The sequence below is a fragment of the Motacilla alba genome, chromosome 7, assembly GCF_015832195.1.
Source record: "Motacilla alba alba isolate MOTALB_02 chromosome 7, Motacilla_alba_V1.0_pri, whole genome shotgun sequence".
Taxonomy (NCBI): domain Eukaryota; kingdom Metazoa; phylum Chordata; class Aves; order Passeriformes; family Motacillidae; genus Motacilla; species Motacilla alba.
In genome coordinates, this window is record NC_052022.1 from 36165083 (window position 1) to 36186641 (window position 21559).

The following is a 21559-nucleotide window of genomic DNA, read 5'->3' on the forward strand; positions in this document are numbered from 1 at the left end:
AAAACCCAGGGGCTCCACGGTGCTCTGCAAGGCCTGGAACTGCACAGTGCTGTGGAACTGCACCTTCAGCACAGGGACCTTTCCAGCCTGAGCTGCCCTCCTTCCTCTGTGCCTGTGCACAAAGCACGGCGTGCGAGGGAACGGCAGCAGGGGCCTGTGTGTCCCAGGGCCCTGGATTTGCGCCGCTTCCGCTCCACAGAGATGCAGGCAAAGTGAAAAAGCCAAACTGTTTATTAATGGAAGGCAAAGCAAAGGGATGATCTGGGAGGGAAAAAAGGGGATGGGCAGGATCTGAGGGCTGGATGGAGGGAGTGTGGAGGGAAAAAAGGTGATGGACAGGCTGAGGGCTGGTGGGGCAGAGCTATCAAAAGGGAGGAATAGTGAAGAGGAAAAAAGGGGATGGGCAGTGGATGAGGTTTGGAGGAGGGGAGCATGGAGGGGAAAAAAGGTGATGAACAGTCTGGGGTCTGGTGGGGCAGAGCTATCTATCAAAAGGGAGGAATAGTGAAGAGGAAAAAAGGGGATGGGCAGTATATGAGGGCTGGAGGGAGGGAGCTATCTACAGGACAGGCAGGGAGAGGGCTGAAGCCATGAGAATTGTGCCCAGCGTCAGCTGTGCCTGGAGCACCAGCAGCGCTGGGAGATGGGGTCCTCTTCAGTATCTCCTGCTGTGTTCTTGGGACACTGGTTCACTGGATTCAGAAGATGTCCCTAATTCTTTAGCTCCTGGGGGAAACGCGGCTTGATTTTCCAGGTTGGAGCATGATGGGCTGGCATCTTGCCTCCGGGCTTGAAGGGCTGAAAGAGAGAGGAACAGAGCCATGGCAACAGCCCACATCTGTGGGAATCCAAGAAGACTTTCTGAACTAGGCAATCCCACCCAGAAGGGAGTAGGAGACATTGGAATCAGCTGGGAGGTACTTGCCATGACTCCCCCACGTGCCCCTGAAACCTCTGTGTGCTTGGCTCACACCACCCCTCGTCCGCACACGGAGCGAAGCCCTCCAAAGCCACAGCAGGGCTCGCAGCTCTCCCTCGCCAGCCCCCACTGTCAGTCCGCTGCCCTCACTCACCATTCCAGATCAGCTGGAGCTGCGGCTGCTGCTGCTGCTGTCCCTTCAGGTGCCGCCCGGCCATCTCTGCGAACACAGAGCCTGTCACGGCGCCAGCGGCACAGCTCCCTGCCGGCGGCGCTGCCGGCGCTGTGGCCACACGCCCTGCTGGCCCGGCAGGGCTCAGCCCGGGCCCTTGCCGCACGCTGCCGCCCCAGGGCACGGCTGCCAGAGGGCGGCAGCAGCGCCGAGCCCGGGCGGGGCTCCACGGCGCCGGGCCCGGCCGGCGCTGCCGGGGCTGCAGGCGGGGCCGGGGCCGCGCTGCGGCCCGGCGGGGAGGGAGCCCGGGCTCGGGGCTCACCGATGATCCTGATGGTCGCCTCTCGCAGGGGCTCCCGTGGGCTCTGCAGGTAGCGCAGGGCCCGGCGCAGGTGCTCGGCCGCTCGGCTCCTGTCCTCTGCCAGCTGCAGAGAGCGGCAGCAGGGGAGGCTTGGCGCGGGCTCAGCCCCCGGGCCGGGCGCTCGCTGCGCGCAGCCCCGGCCTCCCCTGCCCGCGCAGCCCTGAGGCGCGGCCAGCAGCCGCTGGCGCCGGGCTCCGGAGGGGGCAGAGCGCCGGCTGCTGCCCGGGGAGCCGCGGGGCCGCCCCGCAGCGCCGCCGGGCCGGGGCTCCGTGGGCAGCCGGCTCGGGCCCGCAGGAGCCTGGAGAAGAGCCCGCGCGGCCTCTGGGTGCAGCAGCGGGCAGCGGCACAGCTGCCAGCCCCGCACGCTGAGCACCGCGCTCAGGGCCTTCTCCAGGCTGAGCCTGGGCATTCCCGGCCGTCCTTACCAGTCCCTCATCGATCTTCAGTGGCTGCTGCTTCTTCAGCAGCTGTTCGAGATCCCTCCTCTTCAGGAACTTAGCCACGCAAAGCAGCGTTTCCCGAGAGGCCTGGAGAGCAGCAGAGAGCCAGAGATAGCCCCACAGCCCTGGGCACAGGACCCACATCCCTGTGCCAAGGCCTGGAGGAGGCAGCTGAGCCCACAAGGTGCCAGGGCAGGAGGCGGCCGAGCCCCCTCGCAGAGATCCTGCAGCATCACACAGAACCTCACCTCTGCCACGTGCTCGTTCTCATCGTGGCAGTAAATTAAAAGTGCATACAGGCTCTTGTCCACAATTGTCTTCAGGGGCTTTTTCCCCTCATCCACTACCAGTTCCATCACCTTGTGGAAGAGCTGAATGGAGAGCAATTGTACGTGGCTGTTTTCCTAGAGGAAAGGAAAAGCCCTACATCAACGACTCCAGGCCCACCTGGGCAAAGGCCTAAAAATCCCCAGGGCACAAAGTTTCTGGGAAGCACCCGATGCCTGTAGCTCAGGATGCAGAAATTTACATGGTCAAAGAGCAGCAGGAGTGCCTCAGCCAGCTTCGGAGCAGTGGTGCTGGATATCAGGATATCTTTGTGTTGGAGCACATTTGTGAGCACAGAGAGGCTCATGCTGACCACCTCTCCATCTGCATCATCCAGCAGCTCCAGGAGGCTTGGAGACAGACGGCACATTCTTCTGGCCTGTGTGCAACACAAGGCTGTGCTGGGAAGCCATGGACGGCTGCAGCGCCAGCAGCGCCCTGGCACTGCAAGCCCAGCCTGCTGCTGCAGGGCCCACAGGCCAAAGGCCTGTCCCAAAGCACGGGGGCAGGTGAGGCAGGAGCGCTGGGAGCAGCTGCCTCAGCTCCTGCAGCCCTGCCAGCCCAAGGGGCTGCTTTGCCCAGCGCAGCTTCAGCCGCTGCCCCCTTCTCACCATCAGGGGATCCTTGCTGAGCACCACGAGGCCTCTGAGCGCCAGGCGACGCTGCTTCCTGCACTTGCTGTGCAGGAACCTCGACAAGACCTCCACAACACTGCCACCGTGTTCACTCAAGTCCAGGCACTCGAGGACCTGAAAGGCACAGGGCAGTGACAGGGGACCTGGCTGGCAGGAGCCCGGAACCGCACAGGGCTGGGCCCAGGCAGCAGCACAGGGCGTGGGCACCGTCCCAGGCAGCTATGGTATGAGAGGGCAGAGAGCTGGGAGGCAGCTGAGTGAGGCAGTACTGGCCACCAGACTCACCTCCACAAGGAATGCCAGGAAGGGCAGATCCCAGTATGGGTCCTCCCTGCTGAGCAGCCGGAGCAAGTGGAGTGCAATACGAGAACAGAAAGGGATCAAGACACGGCGCATCTCCCTGGCAGGAGGAAAAATGCACCAAGACCCTGAGGGGGGGAGGCTAAATCTGTCCCAGGACTGACTCACAGGCATCTGGTCTTTCCCCAGCATGCCTGGAGGGCATGTGAGCGCTTTTTTCAGGCAGCCACTTCTGGGCACCCTCCTCTCCCAGCCTTTCCCAGTCTCCTTGGCCGTCCCTCAGTGACAAGGCCCTCTGGCCCATGACCACAGGGACTGTGTGGGGCACAGGGCACAAATGCCGGGGGCAGTGGGGAGAAGGGGTCTCACCTGGCCAGCAGACCCACGGCATAGTGCTGGGTGTGAGCACACAGCAGCGTGTCCCAGCCACGCTTGCGCTCCATAGCCACCACCTCATTGTCACACCACAGTCGGCAGAGCAGAGCCTTCATGGCCTGCACTGCAAACCTGTGTGCAGAGCAAAGCCCAGGTCACACTGGCAGCACTGGCGCTGGCCACAAGGGCTTGGGAAGGACAGGAGGACTGGGACCTGTTGAGCTTGCTGGGAAGGCGGTGTTCCTCCTGGCATGCTTTCCAGAAGTTACTGGCTTCCTCTGGTGGCATCTTGTGTGTGGTGATGACAACTTGGGAGAGCAGAGCCACAAACAGGCGGGAGGAATACAGGATCATGGCCTCATGGCACTCAGGCACCTGGACAATCACCCAGGCCACCAGGGTTGCCTGCAAAAGAAGCAGCCCAAGACAGCGCTCAGTGCCGAGGTGTCCATGGGGCAGGGCCCGAGGGCAGATGCAGGAGGAGCAGCGGGCCTGGTGCCCCCTGAGCCTGGCCCTAGCCAGGTTTCAGCCCAGTGCCTGAAGCAGAGAGAGGAAAGAGAGCAGCTGGCGGGGAAACCGGGGCTCAGCATCAGCCCAGAAACTCACAGCCAGGGCAGAAACGTCCCTGTTGTCCCCATCAGAGGTGCATGCACTGTGCAGAGGCCAATCCTCCATCACGCAGAGCAGTGTTGGCAGCACTTTCTCCACTGCTGATCCCACTGATCCTATGGTTCTCCACATCATTGCAGCAGCTCTGTGGGATCAGAGCTCTGTGTCAGGGGCGTCTTAGTCACAGTACCATGCCCTGTGCAGCTGTGGGGGCCCAGGTGCCAGAGCCCCAGTGCCTTGAGGGGCAGGGAGGGAGCATTGGCAGCAGGCTCAGGAAACACAGGGGCCCGAGGCTCCTGGACCTCTCTGCCTGTCTGGCAGACCCCACAGCACAGGCTGTGCAGGGCCACGGGCCCTAAAGGCCGGTGAGCCCTGAGCTCTCCAGACACGTGGGCCCCGTACCTGTCACATGTTGGGGCACAGCGCAGGAGGGTCAGCACCACGTCAGCTGGGTGTTCTTCAGCCAGCCTCACAATGTCAATTTGCAGCCTGGCATCCAGAGTGGCTTGGGACACCAGCCTCTGGTGGATGTTCTTTACAATGGCTGGCACCTGGAGGAGGCATGGGGGAGACTTGGAGCACTGTCCAGCGGGTGCAAATTCACCAGCTTCCCCCCAGAAGTGCTTCCCTTCTCACCACACTGTGCTGGCCTCAAAGGCTGAGGCAGCCAAGTGGCCATGGCTTGAGGGCACACACGATCCTGGGAGGCCTCCAGGCCTAGCCTGAGGCTGCTTACCTGCTGCTGAGAAGACATAGCACTCTCCTCGAAAGAATCCAGAGAGGGAGCACAAATCACAGTGGGAGTGGGCGTGCTGCCAGTATTTGTGTTGGCCTGAGTCATTCGGGTGTCAGTGTTTGTGATCGCCATGCTCTCAGTCATTGCCATGTGGACAGCCTTCACCCTTTCATAATTCGTTGCATTGCTTCCTGAGTGTGCTGTTGATTCGGGGCTGACAGGAGGCTTTGCCTGGAACTTGGTTGGCCTGGAGTCAGGCTGGGCTGGGCCCTCAGCTGCTGCAATTCCGGTCTTTCTATGCTGAATGGGCAGGAATTTTGTGAACATCAGCAGGAGAACAAAGGACAGGGAAGCAGGGACGCTCCATGGCATGCTGCAGGCATGGTGCTCGGCTGAGCAGGGGCAGCAGGCCCAGCCCAGGGGGGGATGGCTGCAGGTACCTTCAGGGTTTTGCGGAAGCGGCCACGGCCGGGTTCCTGCTCCTGTGTGCGCTGCAGGGCTGCATCTGGCAAAGAGCGAGCGCAGCCAGAGCTGAGGGGCTGCGGGAGAGGCCGGAGAACACAGCCCAGCCCTGCGCTCCCCAGGCAGGGAGAGCCCCGGCATGCCCCAGGGGGATGGAGCACGGCCACTGCGGGGTGTCTGCCCGGCCCCTCTTCCATCCAGTCCCTGGGCATGTCCCCAGGGGACAGGACAGGACGGGATGGGATGGGGCCAAGCTGGCTGCAGCTATCAGCCCAGTGCCCCAGCTCTGCCACTCACCATCCTGCTGTGGCTGGAACTGCTCCAGTTTTTCAGGCTGTTGTGCTGGGCCAGCTTCAGGGCTTTTCTTTTTTTTCCATCTGAAGACTTTGAAGAGGTTGACGAATCTACCCGCCATTCCAGAGTCTGGCATCAGGGGCACCTTCTAAAGAGATGGCTTGGGAAACCTGCAAGTCAACAAGTCCTCAAGGGCACCTACAAAGGAGAAGCCTCGGGAAGGCCACGGGCCACCAAGTCCTGCAGCCTTGCCACGAGGTCACCTGTAGGAGTAACGCCTCGGAAAAGCTCCGGGTAGGACACGAACGAGCGCGCTGTGCGGGGGCTCCTCACAGCACCGCTCTGTCCCGTCCTGTCCCGTCACTGTGCTCCGAGCACTGTGGCTGCTCTTGTCACCTCCAGCTCCTATGTCACCACGTGTCACAAAGGACACCCTGTGCCATTCCATGTCACAATGACCCGTGCTGCACCGTGTCACAAAGGGCCCTTGCACACTCTGCCACCGGCCCTGGGGCCATCCCCAGCCCACCCAAAGTGTCCCAGGTTGGAAGGAATCCCTGGCCCCAAGTGTCTAAGACAGCCCGACAGGATCTTTAGGAAGGGCTCAGAGCAGCAGCAAACGCTGCCCTGCTCTGCGGGCTCGGGGCAGCAGAAGGAGCCCCCAGGGCTGCCGACGCAGCCGCGCTGGCAAGGGCACGGGGCCTTCCAGGGAAGCTGGCACGGCCTCCTTGGGACACGTCCCGGCTGCTGCCATCCTAAACCCGCGGGTGCCACACGCACAAGGAGCGGGTGGGCCAGGGCACGAATGCTGCTCTGAGCCCTGGGGCCCGGGCAGCGCTGGCATCAGCAGGTGTGGCAGAGTCCCCGCCCAAGCAGAGCTGCCACCCCCCGAGCCCTGGCAGCGCTGGTGCCCCTCTCCTGCCCCAGAGACCTGTGCCCCCGGGGGGCTCCTGTGCCAAAGCCTGCGTGCACTGGGGGCTCTGCTCCTTCCTGCAGGGGCTGATGGCAGCAGCACCTGGAGCAACTGCTGGCAACACTTGGTCTCTCTCAGAAGCTCTTACTCCATGCTGGAATTATTTTCTCACTGAAGTCATTTCCTGCAGCATAAAAACATTACCGTGAAGACACAGAAGAATCAGGCATTAAAGAATCCTCAATTCAGGAAAGCTTTTCTTTCCCATTTCTCAACTCAAGTACTTCCAAAATTTGCAAACTTCTCAATTTAATAACGATGGCCGGAGAATGTGAATGGTTTGGAAGTTTGCTCCTATCTCAAAGCCGCACCTCATTTGCCCTAACATCATCCACTGGAAGTCACTGTACAGAACATACCACTACACAGAGGAACAAAGAAGGCCATTCAATGATTTTCTAACAGTTTCCGATGAAGGGATGATAATCTCCGAATTCTCTTAAGGAATAAAAGCTCTCAAAGAATCACAGTCCACTCAGTGTTAAAAGAGGAACCCAAACAAATGAGTCGATGGCAAAAGGGCTAATCCTCCCCCTGCTACAGATATCTAAATGGCCAATAAAGTTCAGCTCACCCCTCTTGTTCCCAGCAGGAGAATCAGGACCACGAACGGAAATAGTCACAGATATTCCTGCCCTCCATAACCAAAACTGTGCCAAACCTCAGATGCTGCCTCTAAACTGACTCACATTCCAGCCTAGACCTCTCACCTTCCAGACAACTCCTTCTCCAACTCACCCCCCCCCAACATCAACCCCCCAAACACCCCCACAGAAGCCCTCCACACCCGCCAGGACCCCCAGCTGTCCCCGTCCCTCTGCAGAGCTTTCCCAGCCTCCAGCAGCCCCCCTGGTTCCCTGCACGTGCCGTGGGATGGCCCTCAGGAGGATCTGCTCCAAGGCCTTTCCCGGCAGCAAGCTCAGGCGGCCAGGCCTGTGCTTCCTGGATCATCCTTGCCACCGAGCCTTCCTGTGCACGGCTGTTCCACTGGCACATCTGCCCTCAGCTCCGACTTCTCTACTCAACCAGGGCTGCTGCTAAAGGATCAAGAGCAGCCTGGCAAGCTCTTTCTCCAGCTCCCTCTTTACTCTTGGGGGAGGTAGAGCATGGCACAGGAAAGCAGCTGGTGCCACAAGGAGTGGGTGGCATCAGGCAGCTCTGGGGAGGCGCCTCAGGACTGCTGTATCCTGAGTGTTGGAACAGCACTGGCCGTCCCCTGTGCGTATCTGCAAAAGCTTCAAATCAGCTGCCTCAGCTGCCAGGGCCTCTCCTGGCCAGCATCCTGGCGTGGATGCAGGACGGCTGCCAGGCACTGCTGGGACCCAGCGGGACAGGACCGGCTGTCTCGTGTCCACGTAGCACCCCTCACACAGCCAGGGCCATCCCGAAAGCAGACAAAGGCTCACGTGTCAGCAGAGAGGAGCAAGGAGCACTGGGCTCCTCTCAGGGTGTCTCAGCTGGGCTCGCTCCTCAGCACGCCCCCATTTGAAGGCCGGCTGATGCCCAGCTGCCAGAAATGCCGACCTGCTTCTCCCCAAGGTGCACAGGGAGAGCCAGTGAGCAGGACGCCTTGGGAGGCAAACCTTCCAAGCCTTTTCTGAGGCCAGGCACACACCAAGATCAGCCAAGACTCTCCACGCTGCCTGGCCCACCCAGCCCAGCTCTGTGCTGGCCCTGGGCCACAGCAGCTCCCACCAAGCAGGAGGCAAATGCCTATTGCCCAGAGTTGAAACACAGCCCAAGGGGAAGATGTGAAAAGCGTGTGTGTGAAGGCCTTTTAATTCACAGCTCCCACAGAGAGCTTTGGGGCTCACAGCTGGACAGAGGTGGGTCTGCTCACACCTCTGTCCAAAGGGGGTGACATCCTGCTGCAGGTGCTTGGCTTGGTGTCCGCAGGTCCAGGCAGATGCCAAACCCGCTCTTCACTGCCTTCTCCCTTCCTCTGCCCCTCTGCCAAGTGCAGAGGGCCTCAAGGACTGAAAGGAGCACAGAGAGCCAAAGGGGGACACTTGCACCTGCTTCCCTGGGAGCTCCGTGGGAAGCACTTTCCTTGAGAAGCAAGCCCTTTCCTCCAAAGGTGCTTCCCCAAATGTGTGGCTTTCCTGGGGAACACCAACACAGCCTTAAGGAATGCTGGCAAGGCTGAATTACTTCAGGCCCTTTCAGCACAGGCACTCCAGCTCTAGCTCGTATTCAAACAAGTGTGTTTCCAGGTGGAGGTTCAGACGTGCAGCCCCAGGCCCTGTCCAAACACAAGCTGCCCGCTGCCTCTTCACCTGCCTCAACTCCTGCCTGCGCTGACGGCACCAAAACCAGGCTGCTCCCGGCCAGGGACCAGAGTCCTGTTCCCGCAGGACGCTCTTGCCAGCACCTTCCAGGACTCTCTGCTGTGCACACAGCGCTTTCCATGCCCGCTCCCAACAGGCTTTGGGACGCAGAGCACAGCCTGGCTGGCTCTGCCAGCAGCACAGCCCAAACACGGCCGGAGGAAGAAACAGCAGGGGCTGTTTTGCGGCCATGCCCAAGAGAGACTGGAAGGGTGCCCTCCCTCTGCTCTCCCTTGCTTGCCTTTCTGACTGGCTCTGAGCCTGGCGCTGCCATTCCTCACTTGTGGGCACCAGAACCACACCCGGGATCCCGGCACTGCCTGACAGCGCTCCGGGCACTGGCAGGGTTGCAGTGAGGGTGGTTGTATAAAACCTTGGTTCCCCTGACTCTGGGTGAACGTGGTGCAAAACAGGGGAGAAGCAGAGGGAACAATGGAGTGCCTGACAAGGAAATTACTTTTAACGAGAAATAAAAATGGGAACTATGTTCAGGAACAGAACACAATATCGGGACAAGCTCCAAAGACCAGAAACAAGGGAGAGGTAACAATATGTAGTCTTGGAGGTGGAACATTCTAGAAACAATACCATATACGGAATACATGTAACCAATTGGGGCGTAGAACTTGGACTAATTAACATAACTACTCCAAAGGCTCTTGGGAGGAGATGTCAGGTTTGCCGTGGTTTAGGTGAATCTTTCCCAGAGCTTGGAGATCAGGCTTGGTTTGTTAGGTTTGAAGTCCAGCTGACTCTGTCTTAGTTGGGTTAACTCACACATCTTCCTCTTTCCTTTTAAAGGTAGAAATAAAAGTGAGGGAATCTTGTAGAACTCCACAGAGACTGCATTTCTTGCAGTGTTAGGAGAATAAATGCAACTTTATGGTCTCAGTTTTCAATGGAACACTTCTTAGGCAGATCCTTTGTTAATCACACAGTGGGTTTTTCTTCCCTATAGGTCTCCAAAAACAATTTTTACGACCATGGAGATGACAGCTGAAATCATAATTAGAGCCAGAACAAGACTGCTAACTATGGCAGGCCAAGATTTTGTAATTATCTGTTTACCTGTGAAAAAGTTTGATTGGGCTTTGCAAAATTCAGAAGACTTGCAAATTGCATTGTTAAATTATTCAGGTTTGTTCTATTCATTACCCAGGTCACAAATTGCCAAATTTTTAAAGATGCTTAGTGAAGAGCCTTTAAGTGCTATAACTCTCTTCCCTGATGGAGCCGGGAAAACACACAAATCAGTATGGCAAAATCAAACAACCAAAACATGGGAGTCAGATGTTCAGACAATAGAGGGCTCTCCTCAGATTGTTGAACTGGCTGCAGTAGTTAGGGCGTTTCAGCTCTTTCCAGAACTTTTTGATGGATTTACAGATTCCTCTTCTGTTGCTAGTATTGGTAAGAGAATAGAAGTGTTAAAGGGTGTTACAAATGTTATCGTTATCGCTGGCTTTCATGTCTTTATACGGTTTTGCAACTCAGAACTAACCAATATTTTGTCTCTCCTATCAGGGCTCATTCCTCGTTTCCAGGATTCACGGCGGAAGGAAATGCGAGAGCAGACAAACTGACAATGGTTATTTCAAACACTTTGCCAAACATTTTAAAGAAGCAAAACCGAGTCATGCTTTTTTCCATCAAAATTCCTAAGCACAAGCACTTGTGCCAATGTTTCACACAAGCACAATCAGCACAGATCAAAACCGCACCTTTTGGCAGCTGCAAAGGCACGAGAGGCACGGACATCAGCAATTTTCAATCCTCTCATTTACCTTCCAAATTCTCATGGAATAATGGCATTCCAGGTGTCAGGAATTTTAATGCTCCAGCTGCTCTCCCAAATTCCCATCAAATTCCCGTGGAATCGGAAATTCCCAGCAAATTCCCATGGATTTCTCACCCTGGTGTGCTCTTGCTACTATGAATCCAGAAAAGGTATCAATAGAAACATGGACATATTTAAAAGTCCCAAAGCTCGACATGTGTGTTAAATCTGCTTGCCAGATGTCGTTAGGTTTCAACCCTTGTGGGTTTGTACCTGACATTTGTGGCAAACAAAGAGTCTGCTGACACTGTGAGCAAGGATTCACTACACCCCATGCTTGTGGCAAAGTCAGATTGAATTGTTTTCCCAGTGTTTGGGCGTTTTGATGGCAGAAATTATGAGAAAATTTGGCTTGCCCTAACTTTTGTGGTATAGTGACTGTCACGGCGAGGGCATCCACTCCAGGTCCAGGCAGAGTGGTGTGTGCTCTAAAGTGCAGGATTTGTGAGAGCTGTGAAGTAAAAATTTGTAGAGAGTGGTTAGGAACAGAAAAAGAACTGTTAGAGACTTCCTTCAGGAATGAGTGCTGAATTCTCTCAATGGTTCCTGTAACATAAAGACAATCACAAACAATGTTAATAGATTCCTGTGAGAAAAGGCAAAATGCTTCCAGCACAGCCACCAGATTCACTAGCTGGGTAGATTCAGCTGGAAAGGTTATAGAATGTTTCCACTGTCCCTTATCATTTCTCCAAAGGGCCACAGCTTTATGCGTCTTTCCCGATCCGTCAGTGATAACAATTTTTGCATCAGGGATTGGAGTTTTCTTTTATAGTCGCTGTTGTTGAAAGGGGAAATCCTTGAAGGATTGTAGCAGGGCATGCTGAGGCATCGTGTGAAAACATTGTCCAGTATAGTCTGCAAGAGCATTTTGAAATGACAGTGAATCCCTGAACGGATTCTCTAATTCTGCTGCAGTAATGAGGAGATGTATTGCTGCTGGGTCATATCCTGTCAGGCTCTGGCCTTGGAGTCGTCCCATCAACAGCAGCTGAATAAGCATCTCAGGTTGAATGGTTATGGTTTTGAAAAGGTGTGTGGCAGAAAAACCCACTCTACTAACCAGAGAGGATGTTCCTGTACATCACATTGACCCAGAAGAGCACAGAGTTGGAGAGATTGCAGAATCATGAACAGTTGCAAAGGCAAATCTGGGTTTCGACGTGTGCCAAAGAAGTGGCTGATTTTATCACTTACAGTCTCGAAAGCCTTTTGGGCAGTTTTTGTCAACTGCCATGGGAAGGGAGATCTGGGTTTCATTTGAACAGTTGAAAGAAGGGGGATAATTCCTTTGTGGTGATTCCCAATCAAGCGAGGATCTAATTAATAGTGCCTAACAACTTTCCAAACCATTCAATGTGTGCATATTGGTTTTTAGGGTCACCAGCTGTGGGGTGACTGTTGTCTCCAATAATTTGAAACCCAGATATTTCCAGGGAGGTTCAGCCTGGATTTTTTCTGTGGCTATGCACAAGCCTCCGCTGCCAAGCATGACATTTAAAGCAGCAAGAGAGTCGCCCAATAATGGAGAATCGTCAGAAGCAATTAAAATGCTGTCCATGTAGTGATACATGGAAACAGAGAGCTATTTTTGCCTTACTGGTTGTATCGCCAAGTGAACGACGAACTGAACAATAACAAGACTGCTCGTCATAGCCTGGGGTAGCACAACCCAGCGATACCCATGGGGGTCTCAGGAGAGACAGAAGGCAAAGAAAAGGCAAATTTAGGTGCATTATCAAGACACAAAGGAATTGTGAAAAAGCAGACTTTAAAGTGAATTATCACTAATTGCTGGAGCAGGACAGCATTTGCTGATGGTCTGAGCCATTCCTACAGATCCTGTCGGGCTGTCTTAGACACTTGGGGCCCCTTTGCGTGGGCCGGGGGCGGCCCCAGGGCCAGGGGCAGTGTGTGCAAGGGCCCTTTGTGACACGGTGCAGCACGGTCACCTTGGCATGGAAGGGAACTGGCTGTCCAAGGGCCCTTTGTGACACGTGGTGACATGGGAGCTGGCGGTGACAAGAGCATGCCACTGTGCTCGGAGCACGCGACGGGACAGGACGGGACAGAGCGGTGCCGTGAGGAGCCCCCGCACAGCGCGCTCGTTCGTGTCCTACCCGGAGCTTTTCCGAGGCATTGTTACTCCTACAGGTGACCTCGCGGCCAGGCTGTGGGACTTGGTGTCCCCTGGCCTTCCCGAGGCTTCTCTTTTGCAGGTGTCTGCGAGGCCAGACTGCGGGACTTGGTGACTCGGAGCTTTTCCGAGACATCTCCCATCCCTGCAGCCGCTGCCCTCGAGGCAAATCCATGGGATCTGGTAACCACAATTGTTTATGAGGAGTCTCCTGTCCTTGTGACGGGAGCCCCCAAGACCAGAGTGCAGGACCTTGAGTCCTCCACCCTTCCCGAGGCTTCTGTCTCACGTGCCTTCAAGGCACAACTGCATGACTTGTTGACTTGCAGTCGTCCTGACACATCTCTCTTTAAGATGCCCTCAAGGCCAGACTCTGGCATGGCGGGCAGATTTCTCCGCCTGTTCAAAGTGTTCAGGGGGAAAAACAGGAAAGACCATGGAGCCGCCCAAACACAAGAGCCTGAAGAGCCGGAGCAGATCCAGACACTGCACGATGGTGAGTGGCAGAGCTCAGACATAGGGCTGAGGGATGCAACCAGCTTGGCCCCATCCCATCCCATCCCATCCCATCCCATCCCATCCCATCCCATCCCATCCCATCCCATCCCATCCCATCCCATCCCATCCCATCCCATCCCATCCCATCCCATGCCATGCCCTGGGGACATGCCCATGCTCAGGACAGAAGAGGGGCCGGGCAGACACCCCGCAGTGGCCGTGCTCCATCCCCCTGGGGCATGCCGGGGCTCTCCCTGCCTGGGGAGCGCAGGGCTGGGCTGTGTTCTCCGGCCTCTCCCGCAGCCCCTCAGCTCTGGCTGCGCTCGCTCTTTGCCAGATGCAGCCCTGCAGCGCACACAGGAGCAGGAACCCGGCCGTGGCCGCTTCCGCAAAACCCTGAAGGTACCTGCAGCCATCCCCCCCTGGGCTGGGCCTGCTGCCCCTGCTCAGCCGAGCACCATGCCTGCAGCATGCCATGGAGCGTCCCTGCTTCCCTGTCCTTTGTTCTCCTGCAGATGTTCCAGAAGTTTCTGCGCATTCGACGTAGAAAGAGCGGCACTGCAGCAGCTGAGGGCTCAGCCCAGCCTGACTCGGGGCTGACCGAGCTCCAGGCAGAGCCTGATGTCAGCCCAGATTTGACAGCATCTGAGGGCCCATCCCAGTCTGACTCGGATCTAGCCGAGCTCGAGGCAGAGCCTCCTGTCAACCCCGAATCAACAGCACACTCAGGAAGCAATGCAATGAATTATGAAAGGGTGAAGGCTCTCCACATGGCAATGACTGAGAGCATGGCCATCACAAACACTGACACCCGAATGACTCAGGCCAACACAAATACTGGCACCATGCTCACTCCCACTGTGATTTCTGCTCCCACTGTGGATTCTTTCAAAGAGAGTGCTATGTCTTCTCAGCAGCAGTTAGCAGCCTGGGGCCAGGCCCGGAGGCCTCCCAGGACCGTGTGTCCCCTCAAGCCATGGCCATTGGCTGCCTCAGCCTTTGAGGCCAGCACAGTGTGGTGGGAAGGGAAGCACTTCTTGGGGAAGCTGGTGAATTTGCACCTGCTGGACAGTGCTCCAAGTCTCCCCAATGCCTCCTCCAGGTGCCAGCCATTGTAAAGAACATCCACCAGAGGCTGGTGTCCCAAGCCACTCTGGATGCCAGGCTGCAAATTGACATTGTGAGGCTGGCTGAAGAACACCCAGCTGACGTGGTGCTGACCCTCCTGCGCTGTGCCCCAACATGTGACAGGTACGGGGCCCACGTGTCTGGAGAGCTCAGGGCTCACCGGCCTTTAGGGCCCGTGGCCCTGCACAGCCTGTGCTGTGGGGTCTGCCAGACAGGCAGAGAGGTCCAGGAGCCTCGGGCCCCTGTGTTTCCTCAGCCTGCTGCCAATGCTCCCTCCCTGCCCCTCAGGGCACTGGGGCTCTGGCACCTGGGCCCCCACAGCTGCACAGGGCATGGTACTGTGACTGAGACGCCCCTGACACAGAACTCTGATCCCACAGAGCTGCTGCAATGATGTGGAGAACCATAGGATCAGTGGGATCAGCAGTGGAGAAAGTGCTGCCAACACTGCTCTGCGTGATGGAGGATTGGCCTCTGCACAGTGCATGCACCTCTGATGGGGACAACAGGGACGTTTCTGCCCTGGCTGTGAGTTTCTGGGCTGATGCTGAGCCCCGGTTTCCCCGCCAGCTGCTCTCTTTCCTCTCTCTGCTTCAGGCACTGGGCTGAAACCTGGCTAGGGCCAGGCTCAGGGGGCACCAGGCCCGCTGCTCCTCCTGCATCTGCCCTCGGGCCCTGCTCCATGGACACCTCGGCACTGAGCGCTGTCTTGGGCTGCTTCTTTTGCAGGCAACCCTGGTGCTCTGGGTGATTGTCCAGGTGCCTGAGTGCCACGAGGCCATGATCCTGTATTCCTCCCGCCTGTTTGTGGCTCTGCTCTCCCAAGTTGTCATCACTACACACAAGATGCCACCAGAGGAAGCCAGTAACTTCTGGACAGCGTGCCAGGAGGAACACCGCCTTCCCAGCAAGCCCAACAGGTCCCATTCCTCCTGTCCTTCCCAAGCCCTTGTGGCCAGCGCCAGTGCTGCCAGTGTGACCTGGGCTTTGCTCTGCACACAGGTTTGCAGTGCAGGCCATGAAGGCTCTGCTCTGCCGACTGTGGTGTGACAATGAGGTGGTGGCTATGGAGCGCAAGCGTGGCTGGGACACGCTGCTGTGTGCTCACACCCAGCACTATGCCGTGGGTCTGCTGGCCAGGTGAGACCCCTTCTCCCCACTGCCCCCGGCTTTTGTGCCCTGTGCCCCACACAGTCCCTGTGGTCATGGGCCAGAGGGCCTTGTCACTGAGGGATGGCCATGGTGAAAGGCTGGGAAAGGCTGGGAGAGGAGGTTGCCCATACGGAGCTGCCTCCTGAAGCACCTACATCCCCTCCAAGGGTGCTGGGAAAAGACCAGACGACTGCCAGTCATTCGTGGGACAGATTTAGCCTCCCCCCATCAGGGTCTTGGTGCATTTTTCCTCCTGCCAGGGAGATGCGCCGTGTCTTGATCCCTTTGTGTTCTCGCATCGCACTCCACTTGCTCCGGCTGCTCAGCAGGGAGGACCCATACTGGGATCTGCCCTTCCTGGCATTCCTTGTGGAGGTGAGTCTGGTGGCCAGTGCTGCCTCACTCAGCTGCCTCCCAGCTCTCTGCCCTCTCATACCCATAGCTGCCTGGGACGGTGCCCACGCCCTGTGCTGCTGCCTGGGCCCAGCCCTGTGCGGTTCCGGGCTGCTGCTGGCTGGGTCCCCTGTCACTGCCCTGTGCCTTTCAGGTCCTCGAGTGCCTGGACTTGAGTGAACATGGTGGCAGTGTTGTGGAGGTCTTGTCGAGGTTCCTGCACAGCAAGGGCAGGAAGCAGCGTCGCCTGGCGCTCAGAGGCCTCGTGGTGCTCTGCAAGGATCCCTTGATGGTGAGAAGGGGGCAGCGGCTGAAGCTGCGCTGTGCAAAGCGGCCCCTTGGGCTGGCAGGGCTTCAGGAGCTGAGGCAGCTGCTCCCAGCGCTCCTGCCTCACCTGCCCCCGTGCTTTGGGACAGGCCTTTGGCCTGTGGGCCCTGCAGCAGCAGGCTGGGCTTGCAGTGCCAGGGCGCTGCTGGCGCTGCAGCCGTCCATGGCTTCCCAGCACAGCCTCGTGTTGCACACAGGCCAGAAGAATGTGCCGTCTGTCTCCAAGCCTCCTGGAGCTGCTGGATGATGCAGATGGAGAGGTGGTCAGCATGAGCCTCTCTGTGCTCACAAATGTGCTCCAGCACAAAGAGATCCTGGTATCCAGCACCACTGCTCCGAAGCTGGCTGAGGCACTCCTGCTGCTCTTTGACCATGTAAATTTCTGCATCCTGAGCTACAGGCATCGGGTGCTTCCCAGAAACTTTGTGCCCTGGGGATTTTTAGGCCTTTGCCCAGGTGGGCCTGGAGTCATTGATGTAGGGCTTTTCCTTTCCTCTAGGAAAACATCCACGTACAATTGCTCTCCATTCAGCTCTTCCGCAAGATGATGGAACTGGTAGTGGATGAGGGGAAAAAGCCCCTGAAGACAATGGTGGACAAGAGCCTGTATGCACTTTTAATTTACTGCCACGATGAGAACGAGCACGTGGCAGAGGTGAGGTTCTGTGTGATGCTGGTGCATCTCTGCGAAGGGGCTCTGCCGTCGCCTGCCCTGGCGCCTGACGAGCTGCAGCCTCCTCCAGGCCTTGGCACAGGGATGTGGGTCCTGTGCCCTGGGCTCTGGGGCCATCTCTGGCTCTCTGCTGCTCGCCAGGCCTCTCGGGAAACGCTGCTTTGCGTGGCTAAGTTCCTGAAGAGGAGGGATCTCGAACAGCTGCTGAAGAAGCAGCAGCCACTGAAGATCGATGAGGGCCTGGTAAGGACGGCTGGGAATGCCCAGGCTCAGCCTGGAGAAGGCCCTGAGCGCGGTGCTCAGCGTGCGGGGCTGGCAGCTGTGCCGCTGCCCGCTGCTGCACGCAGAGGCCGCGCGGGCTCTTCTCCAGGCTCCTGCGGGCCCGAGCCGGGTGCCCACGGAGCCCCGGCCCGGCGGCGCTGCGGGGCGGCCCCGCGGCTCCCCGGGCAGCAGCCGGCGCTCTGCCCCCTCCGGAGCCCGGCGCCAGCGGCTGCTGGCCGCGCCTCAGGGCTGCGCGGGCAGGGGAGGCCGGGGCTGCGCGCAGCGAGCGCCCGGCCCGGGGGCTGAGCCCGCGCCAAGCCTCCCCTGCTGCCGCTCTCTGCAGCTGGCAGAGGACAGGAGCCGAGCGGCCGAGCACCTGCGCCGGGCCCTGCGCTACCTGCAGAGCCCACGGGAGCCCCTGCGAGAGGCGACCATCAGGATCATCGGTGAGCCCCGAGCCCGGGCTCCCTCCCCGCCCCGCCTGCAGCCCCGGCAGCGCCGGCCGGGCCCCGCGCCGTGGAGCCCCGCCCGGGCTCGGCGCTGCTGCCGCCCTCTGGCAGCCGTGCCCTGGGGCGGCAGCGTGCGGCAAGGGCCCGGGCTGAGCCCTGCCGGGCCAGCAGGGCGTGTGGCCACAGCGCCGGCAGCGCCGCCGGCAGGGAGCTGTGCCGCCGGCGCCGTGACAGGCTCTGTGTTCGCAGAGATGGCCGGGCGGCACCTGAAGGGACAGCAGCAGCAGCAGCCGCAGCTCCAGCTGATCTGGAATGGTGAGTGAGGGCAGCGCGCTGGCAGCAGGGGCTGGCGAGGGAGAGCTGCGAGCCCTGCCGTGGCTTTGGAGGGCTTCGCTCCGTGTGCGGACGAGGGGTGGTGTGAGCCGAGCACACAGAGGTTTCAGGGGCACGTGGGGGAGTCATGACAAGTACCTCCCAGCTGATTCCAATGTCTCCTACTCCTTCCTGGGTGGGATGGCCCAGTTCAGAAGGTCTATTTGGATTCCCACAGATCCGGACAGTTGCCATGGTTCTGTTCCTCTCTCTTTCAGCCCTTCAAGCCCGGAGGCAAGATGCCAGCCCATCATGCTCCAACCTGGAAAAGCAAGCCGCGTTTCCCCCAGGAGCTAAAGAATTAGGGACATCTTCTGGATCCAGTGAACCAGTGTCCCAAGAACACAGCAGGAGACACTGAAGAGGACCCCATCTCCCAGCGCTGCTGGTGCTCCCGGCACAGCTGACGCTGGGCACAATTCTCATGGCTTCAGCCCTCTCCCTGCCTGTCCTGTAGATAGCTCCCTCCCTCCAGCCCTCATACACTGCCCATCCCCTTTTTTCCTCTTCACCATTCCTCCCTTTTGATAGATAGCTCTGCCCCACCAGCCCCCGCCTGTTCATCACCTTTTTTTCCCCTCCACGTTCCCTCCATCCAGCCCTCAGACCCTGCCCTTCCCCATTTCCCCCCCCCCCCCCAGTTCATCCCTTTGTTTCACCTTCCATTAATAAACAGTTTGGCTTTTTCACTTTGCCTGCATCTCTGTGGAGCTGAAGCGGCAAAATCCGGGGCCCTGGGACACACAGGCCCCTGCTGCCGTTCCCTCCCACGCCGTGCTTTGTGCACAGGCACAGAGGAAGGAGGGCAGCTCAGGCTGGAAAGGTCCCTGTGCTGAAAGTGCAGTTCCACAGCACTGTGCAGTTCCAGGCCTTGCAGAGCACCGTGGAGCCCCTGGGCTTTGGAAGAGCCAAGCTGAGGATGCTCTGAGCCCAGCTGGGAGGGATTCCATGGCAAGCACCTGTCGCTATACAGGACGACACGGCAAAAAGCACCACGATTCCACCAGAAGGGTGTATGAGAGAGCTTATTAGAGTAACATATTGCTTTTATAGTTCTCCAAGATATTTACATTTACTCAACAAATACATATGTTGCCCATTAGTCGTAAGTGAGAAGCAAAGTTCTCAATAGGTGGACAAGGAGACACGACATTCTGTGAGCCAGCTGGAGTCCGTATCTTTTAACTTTCTCTCCTTCATCACGTCGCCATGGTGACAACCTCGGTGTCTTCCTCAGGAGAGATATGGGGCTTTACTTATCTTTAGGAAGCCTTTGCTGGCTCACATGAACAGCACAGGATGGCTTTCCTACAAGCATCCACGGAGGGCAAAGGAGCTTGGAATGCTGGAAATTTTCAAGAACAGCTTCCTGAAAGCACAGCAGTGCTCCATCCCTGCACAGGATGAGGAAGATGGCACAACCAGAGACCATCCGGGCTTAACAGGCAGCTTTGGGTGTGCCTAAGGGCAGAAGGAGCAGCAGCACGGTGCCCGAGACTCGGACAGGCGACCGTGCCGGTGCCCGGAGCGCTGTCAGGCAGTGCCGGGATCCCGGGTGTGGTTCTGGTGCCCACAAGTGAGGAATGGCAGCGCCAGGCTCAGAGCCAGTCAGAAAGGCAAGCAAGGGAGAGCAGAGGGAGGGCACCCTTCCAGTCTCTCTTGGGCATGGCCACAAAACAGCCCCTGCTGCTTCTTCCTCCGCCCGTGTTTGGGCTGTGCTGCTGGCAGAGCCAGCCAGGCTGTGCTCTGCGTCCCAAAGCCTGTTGGGAGCGGGCATGGGAAGCGCTGTGTGCACAGCAGAGAGTCCTGGAAGGTGCTGGCAAGAGCGTCCTGCGGGAACAGGGCTCTGGTCCCTGGCCGGGAGCAGCCTGGTTTTGGTGCCGTCAGCGCAGGCAGGAGTTGAGGCAGGTGAAGAGGCAGCGGGCAGCTTGTGTTTGTACAGGGCCTGGGGCTGCACGTCTGAACCTCCCCCTGGAAACACACTTGTTTGAATGCGAGCTAGAGCTGGAGTGCCTGTCCTGAAAGGGCCTGAAGTAATTCAGCCTTGCCAGCGTTCCTTAAGGCTGTGTTGGTGTTCCCCAGGAAAGCCACACGTTTGGGGAGCACCTTTGGAGGAAAGGGCTTGCTTCTCAAGGAAAGTGCTTCCCAGGGAGCTCCCAGGGAGGCAGGTGCAAGTGTCCCCTTTTGGCTCTCTGTGCTCCTTTCAGTCCTTGAGGCCCTCTGCACTTGGCAGAGGGGCAGAGGAAGGGAGAAGGCAGTGAAGAGCGGGTTTGGCATCTGCCTGGACCTGCGGACACCAACCCAAGCACCTGCAGCAGGATGTCACCCCCTTTGGACAGAGATGTGAGCAGACCCACCTCTGTCCAGCTGTGAGCCCCAAAGCTCTCTGTGGGAGCTGTGAATTAAAAGGCCTTCACACACACGCTTTTCACATCTTCCCCTTGGGCTGTGTTTCAACTCTGGGCAATAGGCATTTGCCTCCTGCTTGGTGGGAGCTGCTGTGGCCCAGGGCCAGCACAGAGCTGGGCTGGGTGGGCCAGGCAGCGTGGAGAGTCTTGGCTGATCTTGGTGTGTGCCTGGCCTCAGAAAAGGCTTGGAAGTTTTGCCTCCCAAGGCGTCCTGCTCACTGGCTCTCCCTGTGAACCTTGGGGAGAATCAGGGCAGCATTTCTGGCAGCTGGGCATCAGCCGGCCTTCAAATGGGGGCGTGCTGAGGAGCGAGCCCAGCTGAGACACCCTGAGAGGAGCCCAGTGCTCCTTGCTCCTCTCTGCTGACACGTGAGCCTTTGTCTGCTTTCGGGATGGCCCTGGCTGTGTGAGGGGTGCTACGTGGACACGAGACAGCTGGTCCTGTCCCGCTGGGTCCCAGCAGTGCCTGGCAGCCGTCCTGCATCCACGCCAGGATGCTGGCCAGGAGAGGCCCTGGCAGCTGAGGCAGCTGATTTGAAGCTTTTGCAGATACGCACAGGGGACGGCCAGTGCTGTTCCAACACTCAGGATACAGCAGTCCTGAGGCGCCTCCCCAGAGCTGCCTGATGCCACCCACTCCTTGTGGCACCAGCTGCTTTCCTGTGCAATGCTCTACTTCCCCCAAGAGTAAAGAGGGAGCTGGAGAAAGAGCTTGCCAGGCTGCTCTCGATCCTTCACCAGCAGCCCTGGTTGAGTGGAGAAGTCGGAGCTGAGGGCAGATGTGCCAGTGGAACAGCCGTGCACAGGAAGGCTCGGTGGCAAGGATGATCCAGGAAGCACAGGCCTGGCCGCCTGAGCTTGCTGCCGGGGAAGGCCTTGGAGCAGATCCTCCTGAGGGCCATCCCACGGCACGTGCAGGGAACCAGGGGGGCTGCTGGAGGCTGGGAAAGCTCTGCAGAGGGATGGGGACAGCTGGGGTCCTGGCGAGTGTTGA

At 58.3% G+C, this 21559-nt stretch overlaps 2 protein-coding genes across 2 annotated transcripts in view; one reads left to right on the forward strand and one right to left on the reverse strand.

Moving 5' to 3' along the window:
* Positions 1–277: 277 nt before the first annotated feature.
* The window catches only part of LOC119702962, an 84228-nt gene continuing 62946 nt past the window's right edge, over positions 278–21559 (reverse strand). The window contains exons 5-6 of the mRNA XM_038141774.1: positions 1074–1139; positions 278–798 (exon numbers count right to left, since the gene is read on the reverse strand). Of these exons, the coding sequence (XP_037997702.1) occupies positions 656–798; positions 1074–1139 (209 nt within the window). The 3' untranslated portion in view covers positions 278–655. The remainder of the gene's footprint in view (positions 799–1073; positions 1140–21559) is intronic.
* Positions 17203–18689, forward strand: LOC119703441. The gene is made up of 3 exons (XM_038143361.1): positions 17203–17782; positions 18035–18100; positions 18376–18689. The coding sequence occupies exons 1-3, from the start codon at positions 17335–17337 to the stop codon at positions 18516–18518; spliced, it is 657 nt and encodes a 218-aa protein (XP_037999289.1). The 5' UTR covers positions 17203–17334; the 3' UTR covers positions 18519–18689.

Bases quoted from the DNA above. Each gene is read 5' to 3' on its own strand.
- LOC119703441 (XM_038143361.1), top strand. From the start codon at position 17,335: ATGCCCAGGCTCAGCCTGGAGAAGGCCCTGAGCGCGGTGCTCAGCGTG. The intron at 17,783-18,034 runs GTGAGCCCCGAG...CTGTGTTCGCAG, and splicing joins GGCGACCATCAGGATCATCG to AGATGGCCGGGCGGCACCTG. The intron at 18,101-18,375 runs GTGAGTGAGGGC...TCTCTCTTTCAG, and splicing joins GCTCCAGCTGATCTGGAATG to CCCTTCAAGCCCGGAGGCAA.